The sequence below is a fragment of the Gymnodraco acuticeps genome, unplaced genomic scaffold (assembly GCF_902827175.1).
Source record: "Gymnodraco acuticeps unplaced genomic scaffold, fGymAcu1.1, whole genome shotgun sequence".
Taxonomy (NCBI): Eukaryota; Metazoa; Chordata; class Actinopteri; order Perciformes; family Bathydraconidae; genus Gymnodraco; species Gymnodraco acuticeps.
In genome coordinates, this window is record NW_022990014.1 from 2641489 (window position 1) to 2660875 (window position 19387).

The window sequence follows — 19387 nt, forward strand, 5'->3', positions numbered from 1 at the left end:
TGCCTATATAAAGAGTGCTGCACCATCGGTGTCTGATTTATTAAAACAACAACCTTGTAAATGAGAAACACTTAAATGCTAAATTTCAAATGTACAATCCATCACTAAATTCATGGCAAACCAATTTTAACATCATGCAATAACACTAAGACGACATTAGTTGCATTTAACTGATCTTTGTAATAAGTTGTACTTACAATTTAGTGAGAAACATGGGCTTGTGCTTCACTGAGGATCTTTGTTATTCTCAGTGACAGGAAGGCCACTGCAGTTATTACACTTCTCGTTTTGAAATATGTGTAACTCTGTTAATATAAAACCCACACTGCTCAAACTTCGTTACTTTTTTTCTTTTTTTCATTAGCATAAAATAAATCTCACGTACCCCCTGCAGTACTCCAACGTACCCCTAGGGGTCCGCGTACCCCCATTTGAGAACCACTGGTCTAGATTGAACATTCATTTGTTTGACACAGATGTCCTACCACTCAATTCACTCAATGAGTGAACTGTTATTGAAGTAATATGTATTCAATTGTATTGTGTTTCCTGGTTGTCTATGACAGCTTGAGTCATATTTTCCTAAAATATATTTTTGCACGATTTTAAAAGTGCAAAGGGAAAGGGACACACATTTTTGGCCATATTTCTATGACATTGATGTGTGTGATGTTACATGTTGGGGTCCCACAGCGCCATCTGGTGTCCATCAGCTGAAATGCTTGTGATTGGTTCAGCCGTTGCCTGGATACACCGCAACAACAAATGCGGACACTGACAGAGTCGTTTGTAATCTGAATTTAACACTAGCTACAGAAACATTTCAACATTCAATTGAGTAGTGCTTTTTTTAGGTTATAGATATCGAATACAAATGGCATCGGTGGTCCAGCACGGCCGAAGAACAGGCTCCAGTAAGAGAGGTGAGAGTTGATCTACTTTTACAAACTGTATCTAACGTCTGTCACGGCTGAAATATTTTTTTCAAGGAGAGAGCAGTCTTGAAATACTTACCTAAAATTCAATACAGAAAATGTGGAGGGGCCTTGGAGAACATGTTGTTTAGTATTGCATCTATCCAAAGGCATGCCCAAACTTCTTGCCAGAAAACAACTTCCTGTAGATTTCTAGAGAACTGCACAGTGCTATTTTTTGCATGCATTTATATCTCATACATGCAAGGCCTGAGCCAGGATTTTAAATCCAGAGTGCAACCTCCCCCATGAAGCAAATAACCAACAAAACAAGCCTATGAAATGTTATTATTGTATTTGCCCATATTATAACTTTAAGAGTTCTGTATTGGTCTGTGTAATAATTGCTCTTTTAAAGCTGTTTTAACAATCACTTGATATATTTCTGGTAGAGAAATAGAAACACCACACAACATACCTAAATTGGGACAACATGTCATTTAGCAGCAATACATAAATAACTTGAATCAGATTATTAGTTTTTACAGGGCATAGGCCTATATACCTCATTTTCATCATCTCCATAAATAATATCATTACAAAATCTGCTATTTAATTCCTTGTGTAATGACAGAATGTAACTTTGACTTGGAAGAAATAAATATGCATATTCTGGAGAAAAGCTTTTACTGGAATATGTGACTATTTTAAAGTATGAATCAGCAATGTACTCAACTATCCATACTCCACAAAGGGGATGGTGCTTGAATATAATTCTAGTTTTATTTCTACATTTGTTTAATTAGTATCTTCAGCTGAGGAACCCAGCAGGATGATCGAACCCCCAGACCTCCGACAGGTCACTATCTTAAGCAAACGAGAATGGCAGAGGATTCAAGATGAAGTGAACCGGGTTGATAAAGACAAAGAGAATATGAAGGAGGCAGCCAAACAGAGAGAGGCCCTGCATTTGCAGTCAACGGAGGTGGTGAAACTCTGGTCCAATACCATCGCTGTAAGTTTCCTGTACAGATTTGTCAAAGATTTTATTTGCTGTATTACATTTTGACCTGCTTATTATGTTGTACAACAAAAGCACAGCCTAGAAAAGGTCAATACACTGTATTTTCTTTTAAAGGGTCAAAGGCAAAAAAAGTTAGAGGCAAAGAAGAACCGTGAGGAGGCTGAGGAGGAAAAGAGGAAAATGATTGATCAAGAAGAGGCCAAATTTCAGCAGCAGCAGCGTGAAGAGGCCATTGAAAAAGCCAAGACTCAGCTCTATTATGAAACCAACCGTATTAAAGGACTACACGTGAGTATCGCATGAGAAATATTGTGTCACCTGTACATGTTTGGCTATACAGTATGTTGATGTTTTGGGATAATTGATGATTGTTACCTCTTCCACAGCGTGCCCTCATGCTGACTGAGGTGCTGGAGGAGAGGGAGGCGCAGATTAAACTGAAGCAAAAGATCAAGAGTGCCTCTAAAGATGTCGAAAAAGAATTTCTGGATCTGGAAAAGACCGATATTGATGAAGCTTTGAGACAGGAGCAGGAGAAAGCACTTCGGAAAAAGCTGGAGGGACAGGCTGTGGTAAGGGACCTGAAAAACCAGTAAGTCTCACATCAGACACATTATAGGCATTCCAAAGATATGCAAACACATGCCACATGAGAAAATGATACCTGTTCTTTAGGATGAAGGAACGTGAGCAAGTGAGAGAGCGTGAAAAGATCGAGAACAGGAAGGACGGAGAGGAAGCCCAACGCCTTTTAGAACTCCACCATTTGGAGCAAAACATGGAAGAAGAAAGAAAAGAACAGCTGAGGAGAAACCTTATGCACAGTCACCTGGTAGGGCCTTAGCAGCACAGGTCATCTAGTATTTTTATAATTTATGACACCTAATGTTTAATCTGTATATGCAGGAACACGTCGCCAACAGTGACCTCAGAGCAACAAATGCAAAGAAGCAGGAGGCTGAAGAGGAGCAAAGAAAACTGTTCCTCTCTTCCAGACAAAAAATTATAAAGTTACGGAAAGAAAAAGAAAAGGAATTGTTCAGGTAAGACCTGGCAAAACATCTCAAGTGATGCAGTTACAGTTGGATCCTTTGTGTATTATGATCATACGTGTGACGCGTTTTTCAGTGAGTCCCAGATGCGAAGAGAGTGGACCATGAACAAGCTGGCTGTCACTCAGCAGGAGAAAACTGACGACGAGGACCAGAGGATCGCAAAGGCTGTCGCTGAGCAGGATGAAAAACTGGCACAGAGGAAGAGAGAGGAGGATGAGAAGAAGGCGGCCATGTTGGAGTCAATAACTGCACACAGGGAATTCATGGTAACACAAGTTCAGATATTGCACCTGCAAAATACTACGGTTGCATGAAGCTCTTTATAAAGTAGTTAATACTAATAATGACATATTATGCTTATTTTCAGGTTCATACATGTAACTTCGGTTTCTACCAAAACATGTTTAAATGCAGTAATATAAAAGCAGCACATTATGTCAGGACCGGCCCTATACATGTAACAAAGGTTCTCACCTGTTTCACAAACTGTGTTTCCCTAGCAAGAAAACAAGGAGCAGAAGGACAAAACAACCAAACAAAGCATGATGGGGACACTTCAGGCCATGAAAGAGGCCGACAGAATATTTGAAGAGAAACAAAAAATGAAGGCTCAGAAGATCAAAGCAGATGAAAGAAATGCACATGAGTTCAATGCTACAGAAATGGTAATGTTAAATCTATCTCCTTCACACCATTACATGATTCATAGCCCTTTTTAACATGTCCCCTTCATCCTCCAAATATAGGCTAAGAAAGGTGCCAAGCTCCAGCAGCAGAAAAGAGAGGAGCAAAAGTTTCAGGATGACTACGCAGAGGTCATTGCTAAAGAAGAACACCTGTTTCAACAATACTCTCACGACCTCATCAACGCAGCGGCTGGGGCTCAGCGAAATGTGTTTCCTCTCTCCAAAGCGGCAGGGCAAGGGATCGGAGGAGGACTTGGTCCTGCTTCATGCTACCTCGTTCAGGACAACACTGGGGCTCAAATGCCCAAATATGTCTCTGGTGCCACCCAGGACATTAAAAGGCTTAATGAGGCACGAAATATTCTTCAAGCCAAGATGAGACTTGGGTTCATATGGTCATAGGTCTCTCCTAGCTGGCAATTCTGGTTTAAAGTTTTGAACTCAGTGATTGTTTTGATAACATCAATAAAATATTTTGACTGAGGCTGTGTGAAATCCCTCCCTCTCTCACTGCTAAAGTAGACTCAATAGTGTAGTGATTGGTCACTTATGATTAGCCATTATATTTAGTCATCAGTTTCAGCACTACTGTCCACGATTTTGAAATTTAGAAAAGACGCATTGCATTGTGGGATTGAAATCCAGATGGGTGTCCAGTATCGTGAAAGACAGGCATTTGTAACCAGAGGCGGGAGAAGTACTTGTACTTGAGTAAAAGTACAAGTATAGGCCTACAAGAGTGTAGGAATACTATGTTAGAAGTAAAAGTCCTACATTCAAAATGTTACTCAAGTAAAACTACAAAGTATTGGCATCAAAATGAATTTAAATTATTTTTCGATTATAATTATTGATGCATTAACGTGTTATCAAAGCTGGTTAAGGTGCAGCTTGTATCAATGACTTTGTATTCTGCAGGGTAGAGATAAGAGGCGAATTTTCTCCAGGTGTAACTAAACTTAAAGTCTTATTTAAAAGTTGATTATATGTTTCACATCATTAATCAAAATGTGTAAAGTAACTAAAGATATTAAATAAACCTAGTGGAGTAAAAGGATACGATTTACCTCTGAATTGTAGTGAAGTAGAAGTACAGTACCATAAAATGGAAATATTCAAGTGCAAGTATCTAGAAATGTTACTTAGTTACTTCCCACCTCTGGTTGTACCAAATGTACTCTAAAGAAACGTTGCCTCCATGTCCTGACAGACAACTCATGTCATGGAGACCATTGTTGAGTTTTGATAGAAAAATATAACGTGTAACTTTTAGTACATTGTACAGTAGCTACATTTGGAGGGATTTTAGACAATCAAACACTGCTGAAGGGAGTTCATGTTCATTAGGTACAAGAGCAGTTGGTTTGGCTCCACCCTCTGGCAATAAGTCATTACAACATGGGAGAGACCATGGCAACAGAGCAGCAGCTCAAAGTATGAAGTGGACGCACCAGATAAAAACCCCTCAGTGAGGGAGGATAGGCTGAATCAGCACCAAGTAAACTCGTGAGGCATGTTTGTCTTTATGTTGTATTTACACTCCAGCTTTAATCACAACTGAAAGTGAACATTACTTTGGATAACAAAATGTAGACACTGCAGTTGTATTTTGTTGAATTATGTTATTACTGTTGATTACTTGTTATAGTCAGGGGTGCACATAACTTGTTTGCCCTGGTTCTCAAAGGAGCACCTGTTCTCCTCACTGTCTTCCTCTCTGTCAGACATGGTAGCTGATGATGTAGGCCTACTTCTTTCTCTCTGGTTGAGTCTGCGATTAGCTGCTTGCATCCACAAGTCAACAGCTGGGTTTGGGTCGAAAGTCTCTGTTGTCATCTTAGAAAAGTGGATGTAATCAAATAACAACCTGATCTCACCAGAATGCGTGACTCCACCACGACTCCTTAACACCGCATTGCGTGGTAGAGTCACGCATTCTGCTACATTTACGTGTCGGCACCACGCAAAAAAACCCAATGTAAAGTGAATGAGGCTCTTTTGTCGTGGTGCACACACGCATTTCTACAACGTCCCGCAGTGAGCTTTTATTCTATAAAACGTTTTTAAAATCTACTATATAGCTTGTATCACTCACGGGAGACTTCTTTTATTTTATTTGTATTCATAATCATTTTTATTTTTCGTCAGAATGTAAAAATTATATTAGTTACGAATTGTTGTTTTCAAAAAACAGTGTGTGTAATACAACTGTGATTTTTATTAAATTAGTTAGTTTTTAAGGAAGGCCAGAGCTACAGCTGTGTCAAATAGATTGTTCCGTTTAGTTAACGTTATTTAAAAGATAATGATCATGTCCCCTTTATTGTATTACGAGCGTCCATTCCCATTGGATAACGGAGAATTTTACACCCGGAAGTAAGTATTCTCCTTACTGTCGATTGATTTTACAGTGATATCTGAACTACTCATCAACTGAAAAACACCAAATTATCCTTGTTAATTACACAACATTGATTGGTTTAAAATGTGTACAATGCTTTTGTATTTTTCCCCTTCGATTCGGAGAAACGAATATTTTTTCGGAGTTTTTGGATGGCAGAAGACACTACACTACCCAGAATCCTCAGCTATCTTTTGAGACTACACCATGTGCTTAGCTTGACAAACCCCGTGATCAGTCCTCAAGCTCTGTGATTGGATGTTGGAGTGGCAGTGCGCGAATTTTACACGGAGCGTCAAAAAGCACCTTGAAATGGAATGAAACCCATCGACGGCACACTATTCAAAACAGGAATCGAACGTGTCCTATCCCCCCCCACCCCCTCTTAGGTCGCAGGCTCCTCCAATAGTGCAACACAATAAAACAGATACACAGAAGAAATAGTGCAATAAGAGTCTATATACAAGTTATTGGAATCTTTTTGATTCCAATCACTTGTTAGTTATTATTAGTTAAAGTTATTTAACCAGATAGAAGCATTGAGATACAATCTCATTTTCAATGCTGACCTGGCCAAGAAGGCAGCAACATTACACATAACACATAACACACACATATAAAAGAGAACATAACTAAGAAAACAAAAGACAAAAAAGCAGTCACTACATTGTGAATATGATATATTAGATAAATAATTTCTATGTAGCAGCCAGATGAATGTTATGGATGTTGTTTCAAATATCAGGTGTTTAATAGTCTTATGGCCTGTGGGATGAAGCTGTCCCTGAGTCTGGTGGTTTTAGTCCGGATGCTGCGGTACCGCCTGCCAGACGGCAGCAGACAGAACAGTTTGTGGCTGGGGTGATGGGGGTCTTTTATAATCCTGAGGGCTTTCTTTAAGGTTAACGTGGTGTTTTTACTGCACTACATTTATTTTTGTTACTTTACAGATTTGGATTAATGATGTGAAATATAAACAACCCTTAAATCAGACTTTAGTTACACCTGAGTAAAATTCAGTGAAGGTGATTGTCAAGTGCCAACAATCAGGAGAGATATTTGATAGTTGGTGCTTGAGAAGACTAAATATTTATCTGCAGATCCGTATAAAGCATATTCATTACTCGTTATTCTCTAATCGTTAATTAAAGACTGTATATAATTGATATTTTACACATCCCTTTCAAGATTTCAAGATTTTCAAAGGTTTATTGACATATCACAACTACGGTGTAGTTATGCAATGAATGCAAAACTTGGGTCACAGCAGGTTCCTCAACAGTGCATTACAAGACATCTATCAATATGTGTGTACCTCCATAAACTGTCATATTCTGCACATGTATTATTCTATCTACATATATCTTATAAGAGTATAATAAATATGTATAATATCGGTTAAAATAAGTGCTTCAACATAGTTAACATTGCAGGAAAGTTGATTGTCAAGTTCCAAAACAAACCATGCAATATATTAGACGTTAAGTACTTTGTCAGGCTTAATATGTATCTGTAGATAGATACCCCCAAAGCTTTTTTCTTATTTAAAAGAAGACATTAGCCTAAAGTATTCTTTAATGTTTAAATAAAGCCTTATTAGTTTGTCTGTTTTGCACATCCTCCTATCAGGCACTAAACTGTTTTATTGTAGATATCACATACAGTATCTTCTTGATATTTTCTATTCTATATTTATATCATTGACCTTCTACTTTCCCACTATTTTGTATATACTCTTAATATTTAAATGTTTTCATCAAATATAACACATTCAAAAGTGCTTTACAAAAATGAAAGACATTAAGAAAAAGGCATTTTAAACAGTCATTAAAAAGCAACATAATCTACCTGCATTGCAATTACTCCAAACGTGTAATAACGTGCTTTAACCAGTAGGTGGTTTGGGTTAAAAAGCTGTCAAGTTTACAGTGTTAACAAAATAAAATATACTGCTGTTTCTGGTTTAGTTTACGACGGATATATTTTGTTATTGTTTTTATATTTGTAACACAAAAGCGATGGAAAACCCCCACAGCAACACAGAAAATATGGTCTTAACAGTCTGACCCAGCGGTCTAGTAGTTAATACAAAACAATAATATCAAAACAGATTATTACTACTAACTTTATTGTGAAATTAAAACAGAACCGTAAAAGAATAGTTTCCGGTCTATTCTGATGCCCGATCTCTGTAGATAAATAAAGAACTACGATAGATGTGTAATATTTAATGCAGCCAAACCATTTATTACAATGCATTCATGTGATGACTTTCAAAGAGTAAAGCAAGCACTGCTGAATAAAGTATGATTTGATCTTTTACGAAACGTGTTTTTTCATATGGAATGCAGTTGGAGGTCAACCAATCACAGAGCTTGAGGACTGATCACGGGGTTTGTCAAGCTAAGCACATGGTGTAGTCCCAAACGATAGCTGAGGATTCTGGGTAGTGTAGTGTCTTCTGCCATCCAAAAACTCCGAAAAAATATTCGTTTCTCCGAATCGAAGGGCAAAATACAAAAGCATTGTGCACAATTTAAACCAATCAATGTTGTGTAATTAACAAGGATAATCTGGTGTTTTTGAGTTGATGAGTAGTTCAGATATCACTGTAAAATCAATCGACAGTAAGGAGAATACTTACTTCCGGGTGTAACATTCTCCGTTATCCAATGGGAATGGATGCTCGTAATACAATAAAGGGGACATGATCATTATCTTTTAAATAACGTTAACTAAAGGGAACAATCTATTTGACACAGCTGAAGCTCTGGCCTTCCTTAAAAACTAACTAATTTAATAAAAATCACAGTTGTATTACACACAATGCACTGTTTTTTGAGAACAAAAATTCGTAACTAATGTAATTTTTACATTCTGACGAAAAATAAAAATTATTATGAATACAAATAAAATAAAAAAAGCCTCCCGTGAGTTACTACAAGCTATAAAGTAGATTTTAAAAATGTTTTATAGAATAAAAGCTCACTGCGGGACGTTGTAGAAATGCGTGTGTGCACCACGACAAAGGAGCCTCATTCACTTTACATTGGGGTTTTTTGCGTGGTGCCGACACGTAAATGGAGCAGAATGCGTGACTCCACCACGCAATGCGGTGTTAAGGAGTCGTGGTGGAGTCACGCATTCTGGTGAGATCAGGTTGTCAAATAAGTATGTGAACGTAACCAATAACCTACCATAGCCAATAACAAATTAATGTAACTTATTTTATTTATGTTGTTCATTCATATCTTATTTTACCTTAACATTTATTTATGCATTTTTTTTTTATCTCTCCAGTTTTAAAGGATATTTTTGGTTACTGTCCTATAGTATACATTGGAATGATTTCAAACCTGTTTATCCCAATAATTATAAAGGAGTGCCTTGGAAATATGTGTTTACATAAATTGTGACCAAACCGTCTGAACTTAGACTAAGAGTCCTTTACCTCACTGAGCTGTAGTTATCAGCCTCTCAGTCTGACTGAAGAGGACTCTCCCTCCACATCATTGTAGAAACATCTTCTTCTTCCGTTAGAGCAGCTAGCACCAGATGCTAATAACAACAGCGCCGGAACCGGTGCACCCTCCCTCGCACTTTGGCTGTGAGCTGTGGGCGCCAGATAAGCCAACATCCCCCATTTTCATCACTTACAGCGCCCATCGTACAGGGCAAATGAAACGTGTAACCGGGGTGAAAAGGGTGTTACATTTACTTAATTGTGAATATTGTTACATCAAGGCCGAAAATTAGGATGAGCCCCAACGGTCAAAAATGTTTTTTTCCCTCCCAGAGCTGCCAGCGCAGCGCCTCCCCAGATCTGGCGCCCTAGGCGAACATCTATTACGCCAGGCCCTGAGTTCATATCATAGGTTAATATGCAACTCGCAAATATATTTCTCTCTCTTTTCTCCCTTCTCAATGTTGGTACGCAAATGCGCCTTTTTTCAAATGACACGGTGCTCTTTTTTTGGCGGAGGTGCGCATGCGCACCAGTTACGTGCGGCCCTGGTTATAATGATTCCTTACATTTATTATAGCGCTTTTCCAGATGCTCAAAGCGCTTTACAAATACACATTACACATATTTTTTATACATGCAATGGTCACTGTGGACAATACCCACAGGAGCAAGTTCAGGTGAAGTGTCTTGCCCAAGGACACAATATATGTTGTTTTTTAGGATGCTAAATATTTTATTGGCCTTTAGTTGCATTTATTACAGAATATTAAAGCAATTGATTCAAATCCACGTTGAGCTAAACGACGTCAGGCTCTTCTAAAAAAAACAACTTGCACAAAACACAAATTATATAAATGTTTTTTATGTTGTACTTACAGCATGACATTGATTTTTTTCTATTCAAAAAACAAACCAGGGTGATATCAAACCTGGATAACAAATAGGATTACAGTTCAAGGTCATGGATGTACAAAAACAACAACAACAAAAAACTCACGGATGTACATATGTTATCTAACTATGACCTGGATAAGCATGCAAGGAATTATGAGTGTTCTTTTCCGGATCGATCGTTGCTAGTAAAAATAACTTTAAGAGTAAACATGAGACATTTGCCAAACTTGGAGACGGAACTGATCCCACAACACAACCAAGTTCAATTAAAACAAACATAAGGAGAACATTTCTTCAGGGGGAAGATGCATTATAAAGGATCTGTGTTGCAATCAAATCAGTTTGAAATTTCAGCTATTGCAAAGTCAAAATATAATTTACCAATGAATCCAAAATTTAAAAAACGCCTTTTCAAAGAACCTCTGGTCATGTACAATTAAAAGAACACCTGGTCCGTACCACTAACGCAGTACATCTCTCCCACAGTCACTAATCTAACCCTCTAAACCAGCTGTGCAGCTTCAGCTAACCATCGCTTAGTGAGAGACACGACCAAAACAAGTCAAGTGTCGGCCATTGCAAGTTTGAGCAATATTCAGACAGTTTTGAAATGTAGCTTTGACACATTTTTCTACAAGCGTCCCACTCTAGATGGAAAGCTGATGCTGCATACTCCAAGTTTAGTGGGTGTAAGATAAGGGACAGACAGTTCAAATCTACTTCTATCCCTGTAGGATGTGATGAGCTCAGTCGCTGTCAGAGCTAGAGCTGGATTTATTCCTCTTGCTGTCGTTGCGCTCTCTGCCCTTCGTGCTATCTGGTCTCCGAGTGGCTGGGCTTCTCCCATCTTTAGTTCTGGAGGTACTTTTCCCTTCTCTGCGTTTGGAATCTGGACTCTTCTGACGCTTCCTCTTCTCCTCCCTGTCACTGTTTGAGCTGCTGCTACGTCTCCTCCTCTGTCTGTCAGGCTCTTTGTCCTTCCTATGAGACGACCGATCTTTGCTGGCGTCTCTTTTGTTATTACTCTTGCTTCTCGAGCGCCTGCCTCTGTGGGAGTCTCTGGGTTTATTTCTGTCTGGACTCCTTGTCCGATGTTCCTTATCTCTGGATGTTCCCCGTTTCCTATTCTCCCTCTCGCTGTTGGGCCGTCTCTCCTGACTCTTGCTACGCTCTCGGCCCCGCTCTTTGCTTTTGTCTTGTTTTTCTTCTTTGTCTTTTGAGACAGCAGGTGTGCTCCTGTCCCTGTTTCTGCTACTGGATCTATGTTCATCTTTTGAAGTGTGTCTTTCCTTGCTTTGTGACTTTGTCCTAATCTTCTCACCATTTTTACCTTTGGCATCCTCTTTAGGCTTTTTATCAGAGTCATGACTCTTATTTCTATCTTTACTTTGATCAGACTCGGACTGCTTTTCTTTCTTATTTCGGTCTTTGCTCCTCGAGCGACCTTTTCTGTCCTCACTTTTGTCTTTGTGACTCTTCTCTCTGCTTTTCGACCTCTTACTCTTCTCTCTGCTTTTCGACCTCTTACTCTTCTCTCTGCTTTTACTGCGGCTTTGAGATTTATCTTTTTTCTTTGTCTTGTGTTTGCTATGCTTCTCATCCTTTTCAGCATTGTCCTTTTCTTTGCTTTTAGATCTGTGTGAACGGCTTTTCTTCTCTTTTTTACCCTCAGCTGCACGTTCTTGCTTTGTGTCGGAGGTCCGTCTCTCTCTTCTTGGAGCTTTCGCAGCCTCTTCTTTGGCATCAACCATGTCGCCTCTGAAAACATACCAGAGGAAATGTCGAAGAACATGACAACTGACCTCTGGTAACACCATGAAGCTACATGACATCCGTACAATAACGTTCTTGGCTAATGCATTCATTTATCAGACACATAACTTAAGGGTTCAGAGGACATTTCTATGATTTGCTTACATAGTGCATCTTGTTCAATTACACTGATTAGCTTTGAAAGTTTAAGTGTCACAACCACCATTATCTTTACTATATTTCTGACTTGCACTTTAATGTACTCGTGAATAATACAAAGTGAGGATTCTCTTACTTGTCCCCCTTTATCCAGCGCTCTCCGGGGACCACCCTCATTCTCTGACGGTTCATCTCCTGACGCCAGTGCGGAGGAGTCTCACTGCGGCGGGAACCATCCCTGGACCTTGAGCGAGATGGAGTCCGATAGCGCTGTAGGAGGGAAATTACAAACCACTTATCTTCTAAACAGACAGAAACGGACTTAAACACAGATATAGAGCGGGATATTTGTGCGCATTGGCTGTGAAGAAATGAGACTAGCTAAAACTGACAGCACAATTAAATTATGGGATAAACAAGCTACTTAAAAGGTAGGGTAGGTAAGAATGGAGAAACCAGCTCGAGTGCGCTAGAATTTGAAAGTACGCAGCCGTAGAAAATCTGCCCCGTCCTTCAGACTTCCTTACAGAGCCCGTCCTCCAACACACACGAACATGACCAATGAGGGCACGAGATAAGTTTGTGCACGAGATGGAACGCAGGCCATCCAGTTATTTCAGCCGGGCCGGCTCAGATGATTGGTCGTGCTTTTTACAGCGCCACGGCTTCCACAGATGAAATGTTTTTATGTATTTATTGTCAAAGCATTTAATGTATTCATTGCTATCGGGATGTTAAAGAGCAACTTGCAGGTTAGAGACACCAGTGAATAAATGTGTAGGAAAATGATGAATACACTAGATTTTTTTTTAAATATACAGAAATATACACTACAGTGTCATCTGGCGTCGTTTTTGTAAGACATTTTTACTTCCGCAAAAAAAAAGCCTCCCCATGTGTGACGTAACATGGGGGAGAGCGGCCGGTCTAACGTATGAATAAACATGGATCACAATGCTAGTTTTGACACAGAAGAGGTTGAAAATATATATTCGAATGCATATGATTATAATTATGAGCCTGCTAGACGTCCAAGAGACCAGGAGCAGCCAAGGATTAGAAGAAATAACGGCCATCGGCGAGAAATGGAGCTTTGGTGTGTGGAGAACCAGTGGAGAACAGGGCAGCTGTCTTGGTGAGTGACCGGCGTGAGCCGCAGTTAATGTTAGCTAACGTCAGTCACATCACAACATTGTAAAGTTAGCTATCATATATCAGGCTATAACTAAAGTAGTATTGATAATATAGTAACGTTACTGGCAGGACTGTTGATACTGATCCATAACAGAAACTAATGCGCAAGTATCAGCCGTATCTCGCGTTACCTAATGCAACTCCACACTACGTCTTACGGTGCTGTGTACCGGAGGGGAGACGCGAGATACGGCTGATACTTGACGATCTGGCGGAGAAAGGTTGTGGAGCCTCCGTTGATATGCCGTTGTAAATGGCTTAACGGAAAGCAGGTGTGTAGTCGGGGAAGGTGCACAGCTGATTGCAGCAGGTGAGTGGAGGTTGAGCCGGGAGCCAGGAGTGACAGCCACCACGCCCACACAAACAACACAGACAGGGGGAAACAAACAAACAAACAAACACAAAGGAGACGGCTGGAGCAGTACAGCCACCACAGCGTTACCTAATGCAACTCCACACTATGTCTTATGGTGCTGTGTACCGGAGGGGTGAGAGAGAGGAGTGAAGGGGGGGGGGGAGAGAGAGAGGAGCAAAGGGGGGGAGAGAGAGGAGCGAATGGGGGGAGAGAGATGTAATACGGTTTCCTGATAAACGTTTTGCTTGATAGGCTTCAGCTGTGGAGAGTATGTGCTGCAGGGAGGTGGATGCACCTCGCACAACGCACCCAGGAACGAAAGCTAGCTCCGGTCCTTTTCCTGTTAGAGAAACTGTGGACTCGATGTCCTGACAGGCTGGAGTTTGTGCAACCTGCACAAACTCCAGCTCACCATGATTACAAATTGTGAAATGCAATGTAAAATTACCAGCTCACTAAATCACAATCGCTCAAACCTACTACAAACTACTACCGCGAATTGGGCAGAGAAGGAGTCCGAGAAAGTTGCTCCCCCATGTGACGTAATATGATGCGTTTGACGTAAAAAAAAAAGAAGCAGTTTTTAGTAGCAGAGCTCAAAACGGCTCCTTTCCCTCTGAATTGCTGCCCTTATGTCTTGTAAAACATATCAAATCCTGCATTAACTTTTTTTAATTGTAATTTTCAGGCAAGGTTAAGCATACATGTAGTAAAAAAAAAAACCCTGCAAGTTGCTCTTTAAGAGCATTCCATGGAATATAAAAAAAGTGTTTCTGAAGTGAATTACCTACACCTTTAATGCCCACAGTGGAAACAGCAGTTTCAGAGTTATATTAACTGTAGCTATAAATGTGTTTTGTTCTCAGTCTTCGAAAGGGGGGAGCCAGTGGTCTAGCTCATCCCTTCTGCAAACTGAATAAGATTGGAAGACCATGATGGAGGAAGTCCAGTCACTTGGCAGTGCGGCCAATACAGACATTTTAGAAAACAGCATTAAAATGTTTATGGATGGGGAAATAAAATGGTTTTTGCATCACTGCGTTATTGAAGTTACGGTATTTTTTTCTCCATATTCGTTCTGCCACAGTAGCAAGAAACGCAAGCTAAAAGCGACACATGAATTGAACTGTGAAAAAGAGCAACACATGTTAGCTGAGCTCTTCCTATTGGTGCGGTGTACCTACCCGTGGACCCCTGCCTTTTATCTTCCTCCCGGATCTTGTCATCGCAAGTCTTCTGTTATATGATGACTGAGAATTATATCTTATGCCAGCACTAGGAAGAGACAAACAAGGCATTACAGTTACCGACCAAGGCATTATGTTTGGATTATGATCACAACGGCTGTTTGTGGGCAGACTCACCTCTCTCTGGGTCTTTCATCTCTACTTGGCGGATCCTTTTCAGACTCGTCTTTTGTCTTCTGGACCGCCTGGGGACTCCTCCTCATGAGGAATCGGTTCTCTGGGATGGCTGGGATATCTTCAGGACGCACAGTGGAGGTAACCAGCTCTTCTTGTTCTTTCTCTTCAGCGCTCTCAGCCTCCGACCTAGGAAAGCATTGTGGCTCAGAATCAAGACACCAAGTACCGATCACACTTTAGACTGGGAAAATGTGACAGTAAAAAAAGCTACCTTTTCTTTTCCTTCTTCTTCTGTTTCTTTTTGAGCTTTTTCGCCTTCTTTTTCTTTTTCTTAGATTCCTTCTCAGACTCTTCTGTATCCGAGGAGGATTGTGACGAGCTCTCAGAGTCGCTGGAGCTGCTGCTGCTGGAGCTGGAAGGCGCCCTCTCTTTATTTTTTTCATCCTTCTTTGCTGCAATAATTAAAGAGTCTGTTAGAGGCACGGCTTTATACATTCAGAAACCTGCATATGCTCAGACAACATTTGCAGGAAAATAATATTTAAAGTGTTAGAAACATATTTAAAAAACATTAAAAAGCTTCACAAACAAACCTTTAGATTTAGGGACGAGCTCTCCACAGTTCATAACATTCACGTCAGCATACGGCCGGCTATTAGGATCTGTTTTCTGGTTCTCCATGGTTTGAACAACATCTTGGCCAGAAATCACATGACCAAAAACCACATGGACACTGAGAAAACAATAGAGTGGTGGTGAGCTTTAGCAACATTGATCTTTGTAAAACAAAGTGCACAATGCATTGAAATCAAGCTGCACTCACCCATCCAGATGTGGAGAAGGTTTTGTTGTTCTGAAGTGTTCGAGCAGGCCAATCAAGAGAAAAAGAGCACATATAATTATTGGGAGAAAGAGGAAATAATGCATCAAATCTTTAATGTGTTGATAAAGTGCTCACATGAAAAACTGCGATCCATTTGTATCTTTGCCTCTATTGGCCATGGACAGCAGGTACTGCTTGTTGTGTTTAACAGCGAAGCTTTCATCTGGGGGAAAAGGAGAAGATTGTACTGCCATCTTGAAGCCAACGTCGGTTTGGATAACAACTGACAACTGACAGTGGCTTTTTACCTTCAAAAAAGCCTCCATAGATGGATTCTCCTCCTTTTCCATTTCCTATGATGTTAGAGAAAAGAGAAAACATGAGAGGGGGGGCTACAGCAGGAAAGAGATTTATGGTGATATAAAACATTTGATGGCTGGTAGTCAGAGATTGGTTGGGTTGATGTATCATTATTGGATGCTGATGCCATACATTCATGTATAGCTGATAAGAATTGACAGTCTTGTGATGCTATTAACAGAGAAACTTGGAATAATTTACTATATCTTCACAGTCTTTACATATTTTTGACTTAAATTACAAGTGTTAAAAACTAAATGCACACCCTTCTAACTTTATTAACTGACCTTCGCTGAAGTCTCCTCCTTGAATCATGAAGTCTTTTACGACTCGATGGAACAGGCATCCTTTGTAGTGCAGGGGTTTCATGGTTCCCTTTCCAAGGCCTTTTTCACCTGAATAGAACCACAGTCAATTATCAGTAATCAATATTTAACTTTGCTATGAAGTAAAAGGTTGGCATCTTCTTGTGGATAGATGTATTGTTTACCTGTGCAGAGGCATCGGAAGTTTTCACAAGTTTTGGGACAGATGTCTGAAAATAACTCAATCACAACTCTGCCAACTGTGAGAAAAACCACATTGTTAGTTTTGTTCAGTGTTAAGAAATGACCTAAAAGTAATCAATAGGTACATTTACCCAACACTAATGCAGTATAATACATATTAAAAACAACATCATTACAAGATGTCCTACTGAAACCCTTCTGTCCAATCCATTTATATCAATGAAGGCAGACTTCAATTAGGAAACAACTTTCAGTTCACACAAAAACTTGACAGCATAACATTTTTGGACGTAACATTTATTGTAGGTTGGTTATATTAAAATCTATTATTATGTAGCTGTTATTCAACAAACTGAGTGTTTATATTACTAAGAATTGGGAAATTCTTACCGAGCACATTACTAATGCCGATGTCAAGGAAGACCCGAGAGCGCGGAGTCTTGATCCCCATGATCACCTTTACTGATCAAACACCTGAAGAAGAGAAACACAGATAACATGAAGCTAACTGACAATCAGTGGTTAAATAAGTACATTTAGTTAAGTACAATTTTGAGGTTATGCACTTTACTTTAGTACTTCCACTTTTGTCCTATACAGTAATGATAAAAGTCATTGTTTCCAGAATAGAAATATTACAAAGTAGAAAGGGAATTTCCATACAACTTAAGATAGTTGGACGATTAAAATGGCGGGCAATTTCATGTGAAAATTTGCCAAAGAATTGTGATATCTGTAGTGCTAACCTCTGGACAAAATAATTCAATTATGAGGATTAATAATTAAGTGTTATAAAATAAGATTTGTACTCGGTCTTCGAAAGGGGGGAGCCAGTAGTATAGCACATCCCTTCTGCAAACTGAGGTCGATCTGGCACTGGAATGAGATTGGAAGACCATGATAGAGGAAACCCAGTCACTTGGCAGTGCGATTTACTGGCCAGGGAGACAGCCGGCTCGGGATTCGAACTGGCTTACTAGGAAATGAAATGTGCACACGGGTCGCCAGCTCTAACCACTGAGCTATCTTGCAACACGAGTGAAATTTACATCAGTATATAGAGATCTTTAGTTACTGGTTACTTCGCATCCAGCTTGTTAATGCATAGTACAAAAGGTCTTGCATTATTAAAGATTACAATTCCCAGCAGTATATTATGTAAAATAGCTTTACCAGTTACAACAATGAAGTGATGCGCGCATATATGCAGCAATAATATATGATTATTATAAAGACTTCTGAATTAGGCTTTACGGCATTTTGAGTACTTTCACTTCCGATTACTTGGGTATATATTGATGGCGATATGTTTTTTATCTTACACAACATGCCTGCAGGACTTTTGAACCTGTAACGGCGTATTTTTACACTGTGCTTTTAGTACTATTACCACCAGTGTAGTCTATTTTAGCTTATAATTGTCATTTAACAGTCAGTATTAGCTAAAAAAGAAAACTGCGTACCTATAAGGTCTGACCAGCTGAACTTGTAATACTAATAAGAACATTTGGTGCAAAGACAAACATTAGGTTTTTTCCTGAAGGATATAAAATAAACATAAACCTTACCGACACAGTTATCGCTGATTTGACTGCTCGAATATATAAAAATAACGAGGCTAGCTATTTCTCGTTTGTTTCATAATCAGCTAGCTAACTAGCAACGCTATCACTTGACCCGTGGATCCACATTTAAAGAAACCCCTGTTCGTGTTTATCAATCAAACATGTTCACACACTCACCAATCTGGACTCTATCGTTATAGTTTCAAACACCGTCAGCCTAATGGTAGGCCTAGTGTTAGCATTAGCAACTTTACCTAGCATCCACAAGACAACATGTTACAGGGATTCCTATTACATTTCGACATATTAACTGCACACATGTCGCTAAGACGTGGTCTCTGCAAACACACATCACCTGGAAACACAAGGATATCACTCCATACAGCGAACAGCTTTCACAGACGACGAAAATTAAGTTTCATTCAGTGTTGGACTCACTGTTTTCTAAAGATGGCGGGGCAGGGACGTCAATGTATTTCAAGAAGCGTGCGCCAGTCAACCCAGTCAACGCAGACGGTCACGTATCTGAGAAACAGGGGTAATTTATTCCCTGGAACTGGTCTGTCAGGTACATGTTTCTGACAGGCTGTTTATCCACATCGATCATGTTGGTCATTTCCACACAGTAAGCAAGGAGTGGAATGACACCAAACGATTTAACCTTTCATAACAAAATATACAAAAGACCCCTTCCGTCTCCCTTTAAATGCATGGCGTTAAAAGTTAGCCACCCTTTCCAGGGAAAATTGGGAATATAACGTTTAAATATTTTTAAACGTTAATTTTTTTAATTTGTATGTAAGTGATACAGACACAAAGCACTTGTAAGCAATGTTTTAACGCTGGAAAACCACCTTAGTCTTTAA

The 19387-nt window shown here is 39.6% G+C and overlaps 2 protein-coding genes and 1 non-coding gene across 5 annotated transcripts; 1 reads left to right on the forward strand and 2 right to left on the reverse strand.

Annotated features, from left to right (window-relative positions):
* Nucleotides 1–765: 765 nt before the first annotated feature.
* Nucleotides 766–4091, forward strand: ccdc173 (coiled-coil domain containing 173). The gene is made up of 9 exons (XM_034213461.1): nucleotides 766–923; nucleotides 1721–1929; nucleotides 2053–2226; nucleotides 2325–2530; nucleotides 2614–2770; nucleotides 2845–2981; nucleotides 3067–3259; nucleotides 3494–3658; nucleotides 3740–4091. Exons 1-9 carry the CDS (start codon nucleotides 875–877, stop codon nucleotides 4079–4081), a joined length of 1632 nt encoding a protein of 543 aa, XP_034069352.1. The 5' UTR covers nucleotides 766–874; the 3' UTR covers nucleotides 4082–4091.
* Nucleotides 4092–10390: 6299 nt separating this feature from the next.
* On the reverse strand, nucleotides 10391–19035 carry ppig (peptidylprolyl isomerase G (cyclophilin G)). 3 transcript variants are annotated; one of them, XM_034213370.1, is made up of 13 exons: nucleotides 18960–19035; nucleotides 17347–17430; nucleotides 16938–17012; nucleotides 16735–16842; nucleotides 16396–16440; nucleotides 16223–16310; nucleotides 16088–16117; nucleotides 15858–15997; nucleotides 15536–15716; nucleotides 15265–15450; nucleotides 15085–15175; nucleotides 12488–12621; nucleotides 10391–12198 (listed from the first exon to the last, which is right to left on the reverse strand). In XM_034213370.1, the coding sequence occupies exons 2-13, from the start codon at nucleotides 17405–17407 to the stop codon at nucleotides 11187–11189; spliced, it is 2151 nt and encodes a 716-aa protein (XP_034069261.1). In that variant the 5' UTR covers nucleotides 17408–17430; nucleotides 18960–19035; the 3' UTR covers nucleotides 10391–11186. The 3 variants fall into 3 exon arrangements, with proteins under 3 accessions (XP_034069261.1, XP_034069259.1, XP_034069262.1); XM_034213368.1 differs by having other exon boundaries at nucleotides 18877–19000; XM_034213371.1 differs by lacking the exon at nucleotides 18960–19035 and adding an exon at nucleotides 18699–18939.
* Nucleotides 17758–17887, reverse strand: LOC117544466. The gene has a single exon (XR_004568691.1). It is a non-coding gene; the product is annotated as a small nucleolar RNA SNORA35 (small nucleolar RNA).
* Nucleotides 19036–19387: the final 352 nt, after the last annotated feature.

Coding starts and splice junctions, on each gene's coding strand:
- ccdc173 (XM_034213461.1), top strand. CDS start 875: ATGGCATCGGTGGTCCAGCACGGCCGAAGAACAGGCTCCAGTAAGAGA. Junction 1,930..2,052: donor TCTGGTCCAATACCATCGCT/GTAAGTTTCCTG, acceptor TTTCTTTTAAAG/GGTCAAAGGCAAAAAAAGTT. Junction 3,659..3,739: donor AGTTCAATGCTACAGAAATG/GTAATGTTAAAT, acceptor CTCCAAATATAG/GCTAAGAAAGGTGCCAAGCT.
- ppig (XM_034213370.1), bottom strand. CDS start 17,407: ATGGGGATCAAGACTCCGCGCTCTCGGGTCTTCCTTGACATCGGCATT. Junction 16,311..16,395: donor CTATGGAGGCTTTTTTGAAG/GTAAAAAGCCAC, acceptor CTTTTCCCCCAG/ATGAAAGCTTCGCTGTTAAA. Junction 15,998..16,087: donor CCTTCTCCACATCTGGATGG/GTGAGTGCAGCT, acceptor TTGTTTTCTCAG/TGTCCATGTGGTTTTTGGTC.